General features: G+C 44.1%; 1 protein-coding gene across 3 annotated transcripts in view; it reads left to right on the forward strand.

Annotated features, from left to right (window-relative positions):
• LOC110506863 (ADAMTS-like protein 3) overlaps window positions 1-12,124 on the forward strand; it is a 216,606-nt gene that overhangs the window by 135,189 nt on the left and 69,293 nt on the right. For all 3 annotated transcript variants that reach the window (XM_036963478.1, XM_036963479.1, XM_036963480.1), the window contains exons 9-13: window positions 1,513-1,670; window positions 2,854-2,965; window positions 4,039-4,177; window positions 4,376-4,426; window positions 7,640-7,850. In XM_036963478.1, coding sequence (XP_036819373.1) covers window positions 1,513-1,670; window positions 2,854-2,965; window positions 4,039-4,177; window positions 4,376-4,426; window positions 7,640-7,850 — 671 coding nt within the window. The remainder of the gene's footprint in view (window positions 1-1,512; window positions 1,671-2,853; window positions 2,966-4,038; window positions 4,178-4,375; window positions 4,427-7,639; window positions 7,851-12,124) is intronic.

Genomic DNA, 12,124 nt, shown 5'->3' on the forward strand with positions numbered 1-12,124 from the left:
ATTCATAAAGCGTCTTAGAGTAGGAGTGCTGATCTAGGATCAGGTCCCCGTTGCCCATATACAGTGGGGCAAAAAAGTATTTAGTCAGCCACCAATTGTGCAAGTTCTCCCACATAAAAAGATGAGAGAGGCCTGTAATTTTCATCATAGGTACACTTCAACTATGACAGACAAAATGAGAAAAAAAATCTTGAAAATCACATTGTAGGATTTTTTATGAATTTACTTGCAAATTATGGTGGAAAATAAGTATTTGGTCACCTACAAACAAGCAAGATTTCTGGCTCTCACAGACCTGTAACTTCTTCTTTAAGAGGCTCCTCTGTCCTCCACTCGTTCGTTACCTGTATTAATGGCACCTGTTTGAACTTATCAGTATAAAAGACACCTGTCCACAACCTCAAACAGTCACACTCCAAACTCCACTATGGCCAAGACCAAAGAGCTGTCAAAGGACACCAGAAACAAAATTGTAGACCTGCACCAGGCTGGGAAGACTGAATCTGCAATAGGTAAGCAGCTTGGTTTGAAGAAATCAACTGTGGGAGCAATTATTAGGAAATGGAAGACATACAAGACCACTGATAATCTCCCTCGATCTGGGGCTCCACGCAAGATCTCACCCCGTGGGCTCAAAATGATCACAAGAACGGTGAGCAAAAATCCCAGAACCACACGGGGGGACCTAGTGAATGACCTGCAGAGAGCTGGGACCAAAGTAACAAAGCCTACCATCATATAACAAACTATTGAATATAACAAACTATTGAGATAAACTTTTGTTATTGACCAAATACTTATTTTCCACCATAATTTGCAAATACATTCATTAAAAATCCTACAATGTGATTTTCTGCAGAATTCTTTTTATCATTTTGTCTGCCATAGTTGAAGTGTACCTATGATGAAACTGACAGGCCTCTCCCATCTTTTTAAGTGGGAGAACTTGCACAATTGGTGGCTGACTAAATACTTTTTTGCCCCACTGTAAATCTTATACATTGTGATCTAAAAGGACAAACTAATCCCAGCACTCCTACTCCGATACACTTTATGAATATGGGCACTGGTCCATTCATGTATAGGTGGGAATCATGAGAGTGAGCGCATACACACACACACACACACACACACACACATACACACACACACACACACACACACACACACACACACACACACACAGCAAACAGTGTTAACTCGCCGAGCTGAAGGTTAGACGTTACTTCAGCAGCTTAACTACCGTCTGCTGTGTTCAGCTTTCAGACAAGGTTAAAACCACTCTCTGTGATCTACATCAACACCGTTATCAACTGTTCTTGGTGTGCGGAGTACTGCTGATGGACTTTATACATCCAGATTTACCTCATTATGTGTTTGTGTGTCTCTTTCTCTCTCTCCCTCGATCTCTCCACCTCTCTCTTTCTCATTCTCTCTTCCCCCCCCCCCTCTCTCTCTCTCTCTCTCTCTCTCTCTCTCTCTCCCCCCCCCCCCCCCCCCCCCCCCCTGCAGTAATCGAGACCCAGTCTCTGCAGGGTCATAGAGAGGAGCACAGTCTGGTCTCTCCCGGTTCCTACATCATCGGCAACACCACCGTGGACTACCAGAAAGGGACAGACAGACAGACGCTCAGGACACAAGGACCTCTGGGAGCCGATTACATCATCAAGGTGACACGAGGAAGAGGAGCTGATGGAAACGTCTACCTACATCATTCATGAGGGAAATGCATACCTACATCATCCAAGAGTCATTTCTCAATTTCTCTTATGATTCTGAAAGTCTTTTTTGTGTTCTTAGATGTTGTAATCTGAGTAACCATATCAATATTGTTTTTGTAAATGACCATTCTTTTACATCGTCAGAATACTGAACAGATTGATGACAATTTTGTAGAGAAAGCCCTTGCCAATACATACACATTGCATGTTAGTGAAGTATGCTGATTACACCCACAAGTCAGGTTGCGTCCCAAATCCCACCATATTCCCTTTGTAGTGCACTACCTTTGACATAGTGCACTTTTAAGTCATGTACTTCAGGGGATTGGGTTCCATTTGGGACACTACCTAAGCTCTCTCCCATGTCATTGAGGTTATCAAAGCATTGCACAAACATGACACGACTCCCATTTCTGTGGCAATAAAACACTGCGTGCCATGGCTCTCCTAATCATCATCATCATCGTTAGCATTATCTTCATCATGATCATCATAGTCTGAAAATCAGGCCCTGTGTGAATTCCATAGCAGATACTAGTATGTAGGCCTAGGCTGCCTGCTAAATGGCGCCCTTATCCCTTTCTAGTCCACAACTTTTAAAATGAGTGCACTATAAAGGTAAAAGGGTTCTGCTGTCTTTCACATGGAACCAATGACACAATGACATAACATAGGATTTGGACCGGCGCCTACAGCGCCAGCGACATAAATGACCTACACATTACCCACATCACAAATGTTTAGTTTATAAAATAACTTCTACTTTCATCTGATGTCAGCAAATCCTTGTTTATTCAATGTGATTATTAATGTTGAAATAATTCATTTAAGTAAAGGGATACTAGAAGGGAATGTGGTCCAAATGCTTGATTGCGAGACGTTCTTCTGATGAATGTTCTGCATGAAAATGAGGATTGGGCTGGTTCATGTTGGCACCCGAGTCTGTTCAGACATTGAGTCTTACGACTTTATACACTGAGTTCTAAGGCCAGTGACTGAGTTTGAGTCTTAAATCTCAATAATCTTTCTAAACATGTCTAGATCTCTAGACATCTTTAGATATGGATGTGTGAGTGCGTGCACGTGATTGTGTGAGTGTGCGTCTGTGTCCAACAGTGTGTGTTCTCTCCAGGTGAAATACGCTGCTCCGAAGGACACGATGGTCCAGTTCCTGTTCTATCAACCAATCAGGTACCAGTGGAGAGAGACTGACTTCTTCCCCTGCTCTGTCACTTGTGGAGGAGGTGAGACTGACCCCAGATCAGCTCTTAAAGAGACTGTTGTTGCTAGCTAACAAGGCCGAGCCTTTTGGGGACCCTAAGCGATCAAAAACCTGTGTGGTGAAAACATTTTAGCATTTTAGCTGTCTTGGTGGTGGAGAGAAAAATGTGCAAATCATTTCAATTAAATGTAAAATGTTTTGCCATGGCGTTCAGGTAGTTATTGAAGTTTTAAAACACATTTCATGCAATTCTACTCATTACTACAACTTATTTACTAAGCAATGTAAAACATTTGATCTGACATGGGTTAATTGAGTGACTTGCATAACAAGTGGAAAACTTCTGATGCACTACCACATTTTGAAATGGAAACTTGTGTATTCTACTATTCTAACTCTCAATAGTAAATTGGGATCCAACTGAGTTCCTAGCAGCCGTGGGGCCCTAAGCGGCTGCTTATGTTGCTTATTGGCTGTGCCAGCACTGAAGATTTATGACTGAACCCAGATCAGCTCTTATAGAGACTGTTGAAGCCAGCTATTAGCTGAAGCATTATGACTGAACCCAGATCCTTCTTATAGAGACTGTTCTTGTTGCCAGCAACAGCTTTGCCTGAACCCGGACCAGCTCTTATAGAGACTGTTGAAGCCTACTATTAGTTCAAGCTTTATGACTGAACCCGGACCAGCTCTTATAGAGACTGTTGAAGCCTACTATTAGTTAAAGCCTTATGCCTGAACCCATATCAGCTCTTATAGGTGTCAAAGCTGGAGAGACATTGATGAGGCTTGAGATATGATTGAGCAAAACGTTAGCCCAGCATTAACCAAACGTTTATCCAATGTTTTCCATTTCATACATTCAATTTATATTTTGGTTACATTTGGTTGCTGTATTATGAGGCAATGCATCCGATTATGAAGGACCCAACGTGTCTGTGTTTTAGTGCTTTCGTTTCATGTTTCTTCCCAAAACAGACATTGAGACAAACATTTGAATGGCCCAAAATGAACCCATTGCCCACCAAATGTTAGTCCGATGTTTGCTTTCGATCCTATTCATTGCTGACCTTGATTGTTTCTGCCTATTGCCAGGTTACCAGCTGAACTCAGCAGAGTGCACAGACATCAGGTCCAGTCAGGTGTTACCAGAGCACCACTGTAACAGCTACCCTGAGAACACCAAACCCACGCCCAAACTCAAGGAGTGCAACATGGACCTCTGTCCTGAGAGGCATGTACATGTACCAATCACAATGGTTGCCCTATGGGCCCTGGTCAAAAGCAGTGCACCATGTCAAATTGGGAGCCATTTGGGACATACCCTATTCTGTTTCCAGTCGTGGTTGTGCATGTGAAGGCTGTATAGGAAACATGGTTCCTCTGAATGGTCATGGTGACATGGCGTTGTCTTCCTCTTTCTATTCTCTAGTGATGGCTTCATAGAGGTGATGCCTTATGACCACTTTCAGCCTCTGCCACGGTGAGTGACCATCATAGTCTATCACAGAGCCTGTACCCTGTAGTACCCTGGACAGGACACTAGTCTATCACAGGGCCTGTACTACTGTAGTACACCCCATGGACAGGACACTAGTCTATCACAGAGCCTGTACCCTGTAGTACCCTGGACAGGACACTAGTCTATCACAGGGCCTGTACTACTGAAGTACCCTGGACAGGACACTAGTCTATCACAGAGCCTGTACTACTGTAGTACCCTGGACAGGACACTAGTCTATCACAGGGCCTGTACTACTGAAGTACCCTGGACAGGACACTAGTCTATCACAGGGCCTGTACTACTGTAGTACACCCCCTGGACAGGACACTAGTCTATCACAGAGCCTGTACCCTGTAGTACCCTGGACAGGACACTAGTCTATCACAGGGCCTGTACTACTGAAGTACCCTGGACAGGACACTAGTCTATCACAGGGCCTGTACTACTGTAGTACACCCCCTGGACAGGACACTAGTCTGTCACAGGGCCTGTACTACTGTAGTACCCTGGACAGGACACTAGTCTATCACAGGGCCTGTACTACTGTAGTACACCCCCTGGACAGGACACTAGTCTATCACAGGGCCTGTACTACTGTAGTACCCTGGACAGGACACTAGTCTATCACAGGGCCTGTACTACTGTAGTACATCCCCTGGACAGGACACTAGTCTATCACAGGGCCTGTACTACTGTAGTACCCTGGACAGGACACTAGTCTATCACAGGGCCTGTACTACTGTAGTACACCCCCTGGACAGGACACTCGTCTATCACAGAGCCTGTACTATTGTAGTACACCCCCTGGACAGGACACTAGTCTATCACAGAGCCTGTACTACTGTAGTACACCCCCTGGACAGGACACTAGTCTATCACAGAGCCTGTACTATTGTAGTACCCTGGACAGGACAGTAGTCTATCACAGGGCCTGTACTACTGTAGTACACCCCCTGGACAGGACACTCGTCTATCACAGAACCTGTAATACTGTAGTACTATGACATTATTATTACTGTCAGTAACAGAGAGGACATGTCAAACATGCTCTTCTGAGCATATATATTCTTCCTACATAGCATAGTTATGCCTATGCTATGTCACTGAATTAGGTGTCACAGATAGTCACAAACATGTTATAGCTCTGTGTTAGCTAGTCCTATGCTATGCTATGTCATATCAAATCAAATGTATTTCTTACATCAGTTGATATATCAAAGTGCTGTACAGAAACCCAGCCTAAAACCCCAAACAGCAAGCAATGCAGGTGTAGAAGCACGGTGGCTAGGAAAAACTCCCTAGAAAGGCCAAAACCTAGAGAGGAACCAGGCTATGAGGGGTGGCCAGTCCTCTTCTGGCTGTGCCGGGTGGAGATCATAACAGAACATGACCAAGATGTTCAAATGTTCCTAAATTACCAGCATGGTCAAATAATAATCACAGTAGTTGTCGAGGGTGCAACAAGTCAGCACCTCAGGAGTAAATGTCAGTTGGCTTTTCATAGCCGATCATTGAGAGTATCTCTACCGCTCCTGCTGTCTCTAGAGAGTTGAAAACAGCAGGTGTGGGACAGGTAGCACGCCCAGTGAACAGGTCAGGGTTCCATAGCCGCAGGCAGAACAGTTGAAACTGGAGCAGCAGCACGACCAGGTGGACTGGGGACAGCAAGGAGTCATCATGCCAGGTAGTCTTGAGGCATGGTCCTAGGACTCACGTCCTCTGGGAGAGAGAAAGAAAGAAAGAAAGAAAGAAAGAAAGAAAGAAAGAAAGAGAGAAAGAGAGAGAGAATTAGAGAAAGCATACTTAAATTCACACAGGACACCGGATAAGACAGGAGAAATACTCCAGATATAACAGACTGGCCCTAGCCCCCGGACACATAAACTACTGCAGCATAAATACTGGAGGCTGAGACAGGAGGGGTCAGGAGACACTGTGGCCCCATCCAAGGACACCCCCGGACAGGGCCAAACAGGCAGGATATAACCCCACCCACTTTGCCAAAGCACAGCCCCCACACCACTAAAGGGATATCTTCAACCACCAACTTACCATCCTGAGACAAGGCCGAGTATAGCCCACAAAGATCTCCGCCACGGCACACCAAAAGGGGGGGCGCCAATCCAGCCCCTGTAATAGGGTTAGAGGCAGAGAATCCCAGTGGAGAGAGGGGAGTCGGCCAGGCAGAGACGGCAAGGACGGTTCGTTGCTCCAGAGCCTTTCTGTTCACCTTCCCACTCCTGGGCCAGACTACACTCACTCATATGACCCACTGAAGAGATAAGTCTTCAGTAAAGACTTAAAGGTTGAGACCGAGTCTGCGTCTCTCACATAAAAATGGAGCTCTATAGGACAAAGCCCTGCCTCCAGCTGTTTGCTTAGAAATTCTAGGGACAATTAGGAGGCCTGCGTCTTGTGACCGTAGCGTACGTGTAGGTATGTACGGCAGGACCAAATCGGAAAGATAGGTAGGAGTAAGCCCATGTAATGCTTTGTAGGTTAGCAGTAAAACCTTGAAATCAGCCATTGCCTTAACAGGAAGCCAGTGTAAGGAGGCTAGCACTGGAGTAATATGATCACATGTTTTGGTTCTAGTCAGGATTCTAGCAGCCGACAGATAAGATCTAAACCAGGGCAGAACTTGTCCGTGTAGACCAATTTGGGTTTCCAATCTCTCCAAAAGAATGTGGTGATCGATGTTATCAAAAGCAGTACTAAGGTCTAAGAGCACGAGGACAGATGCAGAGCCTCGGTCTGACGCCATTAAAAGGTAATTTACCACCTTCACAAGTGCAGTCTCAGTGCTATGATGGGGTCTAAAACCAGACTGAAGCATTTCATATACATTGTTTGTCTTCAGGAAGGCAGTGAGTTGCTGCGAAACAGCTTTTTCAAAAAAAATTGAGAGGAATGGAAGATTCGATATAGGCTGATAGTTTTTTATATTTTCTGGGTCAAGGTTTGGCTTTTTCAAGAGAGACTTTATTACTGCCACTTTTAGTGAGTGGTACACATCCGGTGGATAGAGAGCCGTTTATTATGTTCAACATAGGAGGACCAAGCACAGGAAGCAGCTCTTTCAGTAGTTTAGTTGGAATAGGGTCCAGGGTCCAGGGTCCAGTATGCAATATCTCTGTCACTGTTTAAAGCATCATAAAGAGTTATGTGCATCTTATTGCTGTTTTTCCCCAGGTGGGAGCAGGGTCCCTGGACGGAGTGTTCAGTGTCGTGTGGAGAGAGCGGCGGGCTGCAGGAGCGCAGCGTGGTGTGTGTTGAGGACGACGCCCACGGACAGATCACTCAGGTGGAGGAGTGGAAGTGCACACACTCCCCTCGGCCAATCACGCAGCAGAGCTGCAACAGCTTCACCTGCCCACAGTGGGTTGCCATGGAGTGGTCTCAGGTGAGCTACCAAGTGAAAACATCTAATCAATTATTGATCGCATTCACAGTTTAGCAGGTGTTATAGTGGGTGCAGTGAAATGCTTATGTTACTAGATTCTAACAATGCAGTAAAATGTCAAACAATTAAAATGTTTAAAAAATATAATAATAATAAAGTATGGCGGGATGAATCTGATTACCCAAATAGCACTGCAGCAGTAATCAAATGCAATCTATATGTATGTAAACCAGGATCATTTACACAAGATCAGCTAATAATTCTATGTATATGTATAGCAGTAGATATTTTAGAGTAATCTCTGTCAAAAATCCAGTATATAAATAAAGATGAAGTGTCTATTAACAGGGTAGCTAAAATTCAGTGTACAGTAATATAAATAATATGATACACTATTTACAGTATTTACCAGTGTTTCAATGTCTCTATAGCATAAGACAGCAGTGTTGGCTGTGTGTGTCTGAGTATGAGTGTGTGTGTATGTCTGTGTGTTTGTGAGTATGAGGTGTGTGTGGGTGTGTCTGATGATCTGATGGTCTGGTAATATAAGCTGTTCAACAGTCTGATGGTCTGGTGATAGAAGCTGTTCAACAGTCTGATGGTCTGGTGATAGAAACTGTTCAACAGTCTGATGGTCTGGTGATAGAAGCTGTTCAATAGTCTGATGGTAATAGAAGCTGTTCAACAGTCTGATGGTAATAGAAGCTGTTCAACAGTCTGATGGTCTGGTGATAGAAGCTGTTCAACAGTCTGATGGTCTGGTGATAGAAGCTGTTCAACAGTCTGATGGTGATAGAAGCTGTTCAACAGTCTGATGGTAATAGAAGCTGTTCAACAGTCTGATGGTCTGGTGATAGAAGCTGTTCAACAGTCTGATGGTCTGGTGATAGAAGCTGTTCAACAGTCTGATGGTCTGGTGATAGAAGCTGTTCAACAGTCTGATGGTCTGGTAATAGAAGCTGTTCAACAGTCTGATGGTCTGGTAATAGAAGCTGTTCAACAGTCTGATGGTAATAGAAGCTGTTCAACAGTCTGATGGTCTGGTAATAGAAGCTGTTCAACAGTCTGATGGTCTGGTAATAGAAGCTGTTCAACAGTCTGATGGTCTGGTAATAGAAGTTGTTCAACAGTCTGATAGTCTGGTGATAGAAGCTGTTCAACAGTCTGATGGTCTGGTGATAGAAGCTGTTCAACAGTCTGATGGTAATAGAAGCTGTTCAACAGTCTGATGGTCTGGTGATTGAAGCTGTTCAACAGTCTGATGGTCTGGTGATAGAAGCTGTTCAACAGTCTGATGGTCTGGTGATAGAAGCTGTTCAACAGTCTGATGGTAATAGAAGCTGTTCAACAGTCTGATGGTAATAGAAGATGTTCAACAGTCTGATGGTCTGGTGATAGAAGCTGTTCAACAGTCTGATGGTAATAGAAGCTGTTCAACAGTCTGATGGTAATAGAAGCTGTTCAACAGTCTGATGTTCTGGTGATAGAAGCTGTTCAACAGTCTGATGGTCTGGTGATAGAAGATGTTCAACAGTCTGATGGTCTGGTGATAGAAGCTGTTCAACAGTCTGATGGTAATAGAAGCTGTTCAACAGTCTGATGGTAATAGAAGATGTTCAACAGTCTGATGGTCTGGTGATAGAAGCTGTTCAACAGTCTGATGGTAATAGAAGCTGTTCAACAGTCTGATGGTCTGGTGATAGAAGCTGTTCAACAGTCTGATGGTAATAGAAGATGTTCAACAGTCTGATGGTCTGGTGATAGAAGCTGTTCAACAGTCTGATGGTAATAGAAGCTGTTCAACAGTCTGATGGTCTGGTGATAGAAGCTGTTCAACAGTCTGATGGTAATAGAAGATGTTCAACAGTCTGATGGTAATAGAAGCTGTTCAACAGTCTGATGGTCTGGTGATAGAAGCTGTTCAACAGTCTGATGGTCTGGTGATATAAGCTGTTCAACAGTCTGATTGTCTGGTAATAGAAGCTGTTCAACAGTCTGATGGTCTGGTGATAGAAGCTGTTCAACAGTCTGATGGTGATAGAAGCTGTTCAACAGTCTGATGGTCTGGTGATAGAAGCTGTTCAACAGTCTGATGGTCTGGTGATAGAAGCTGTTCAACAGTCTGATGGTCTGGTGATAGAAGCTGTTCAACAGTCTGATGGTAATAGAAGCTGTTCAACAGTCTGATGGTAATAGAAGCTGTTCAACAGTCTGATGGTCTGGTGATAGAAGCTGTTCAACAGTCTGATGGTCTGGTGATAGAAGCTGTTCAACAGTCTGATGGTCTGGTGATAGAAGCTGTTCGACAGTCTGATGGTAATAGAAGCTGTTCAACAGTCTGATGGTCTGGTGATAGAAGCTGTTCAACAGTCTGATGGTCTGGTAATAGAAGCTGTTCAACAGTCTGATGGTCTGGTAATAGAAGCTGTTCAACAGTCTGATGGTCTGGTAATAGAAGCTGTTCAACAGTCTGATGGTAATAGAAGCTGTTCAACAGTCTGATGGTCTGGTGATAGAAGCTGTTCAACAGTCTGATGGTCTGGTAATAGAAGCTGTTCAACAGTCTGATGGTCTGGTAATAGAAGCTGTTCAACAGTCTGATGGTCTGGTAATAGAAGCTGTTCAACAGTCTGATGGTAATAGAAGCTGTTCAACAGTCTGATGGTCTGGTAATATAAGCTGTTCAACAGTCTGATGGTAATAGAAGCTGTTCAACAGTCTGATGGTCTGGTGATAGAAGCTGTTCAACAGTCTGATGGTAATAGAAGCTGTTCAACAGTCTGATGGTAATAGAAGCTGTTCAACAGTCTGATGGTCTGGTAATAGAAGCTGTTCAACAGTCTGATGGTCTGGTAATAGAAGCTGTTCAACAGTCTGTTGGTCTGGTGATAGAAGCTGTTCAACAGTCTGATGGTCTGGTGATAGAAACTGTTCAACAGTCTGATGGTCTGGTAATAGAAGCTGTTCAACAGTCTGATGGTCTGGTAATAGAAGCTGTTCAACAGTCTGATGGTCTGGTAATAGAAGCTGTTCAACAGTCTGATGGTAATAGAAGCTGTTCAACAGTCTGTTGGTCTGGTGATAGAAGCTGTTCAACAGTCTGATGGTCTGGTGATAGAAGCTGTTCAACAGTCTGATGGTCTGGTGATAGAAACTGTTCAACAGTCTGATGGTCTGGTAATAGAAGCTGTTCAACAGTCTGATGGTCTGGTAATAGAAGCTGTTCAACAGTCTGATGGTCTGGTAATAGAAGCTGTTCAACAGTCTGATGGTAATAGAAGCTGTTCAACAGTCTGTTGGTCTGGTGATAGAAGCTGTTCAACAGTCTGATGGTCTGGTGATAGAAGCTGTTCAACAGTCTGATGGTCTGGTGATAGAAACTGTTCAACAGTCTGATGGTCTGGTAATAGAAGCTGTTCAACAGTCTGATGGTCTGGTAATAGAAGCTGTTCAACAGTCTGATGGTCTGGTAATAGAAGCTGTTCAACAGTCTGATGGTCTGGTAATAGAAGCTGTTCAACAGTCTGTTGGTCTGGTGATAGAAGCTGGTTTTTAGTCTCTTGGTCTTAGCTGTCATGCACCTGTACTGACTCCGTCTGTCAGACAGTAGCCATCCTTGGCTCAGGTGGATTGGGTCCTTAATGATCTTCTTGGCCTTCCATTGACACCGAACGCTGTAGTTGTCCTGGAGGGAAGGCAGCTGCCTTCACCTCCCTCTGAAGAGCCTTGCGTTTGAGTGCGGAGCAGCTGCCTTTACTTCCCTCTGAAGAGCCTTGCGTTTGAGTGCGGAGCAGTTGCCGTATCAGGTAGCGATGCAGCCCGACAGAATGCACTCAATGGTGCATCTGTAGATGTTTGTGATGGTCTTACACGGAACCTAAACCGGCTTACACGGAACCCAAATAGCGCCATCGTGCGCTATTGTGAATAATTTTATTTTGTCTCCCTACACCAAACCCGATCACGACACGCAGGTTAAAATATCAAAACAACTCTGAACCAATGACATTAATTTGGGTTTAGGTCGAAAAGCATTAAACATGTATGGCAATTTAGCTAGTTAGCTTGCACTTGCTAGCTAATTTGTCCTATTTAGTTAGCTTGCTGTTGCTAGCTAATTTGTCCTGGGATATATACATTGAGTTGTTATTTTACCTGAAATGCACAAGGACCTCTACTCCGACAATTAATCCACATATAGAACGGCCAACCGAATCGTTTCTAGTCATCTCTCCTCCTTCCAGGCTTTTTCATCTTTGAACTTATATGGTGAT

The sequence above is a fragment of the Oncorhynchus mykiss genome, chromosome 26, assembly GCF_013265735.2.
Source record: "Oncorhynchus mykiss isolate Arlee chromosome 26, USDA_OmykA_1.1, whole genome shotgun sequence".
In the NCBI taxonomy this organism is placed as follows: domain Eukaryota; kingdom Metazoa; phylum Chordata; class Actinopteri; order Salmoniformes; family Salmonidae; genus Oncorhynchus; species Oncorhynchus mykiss.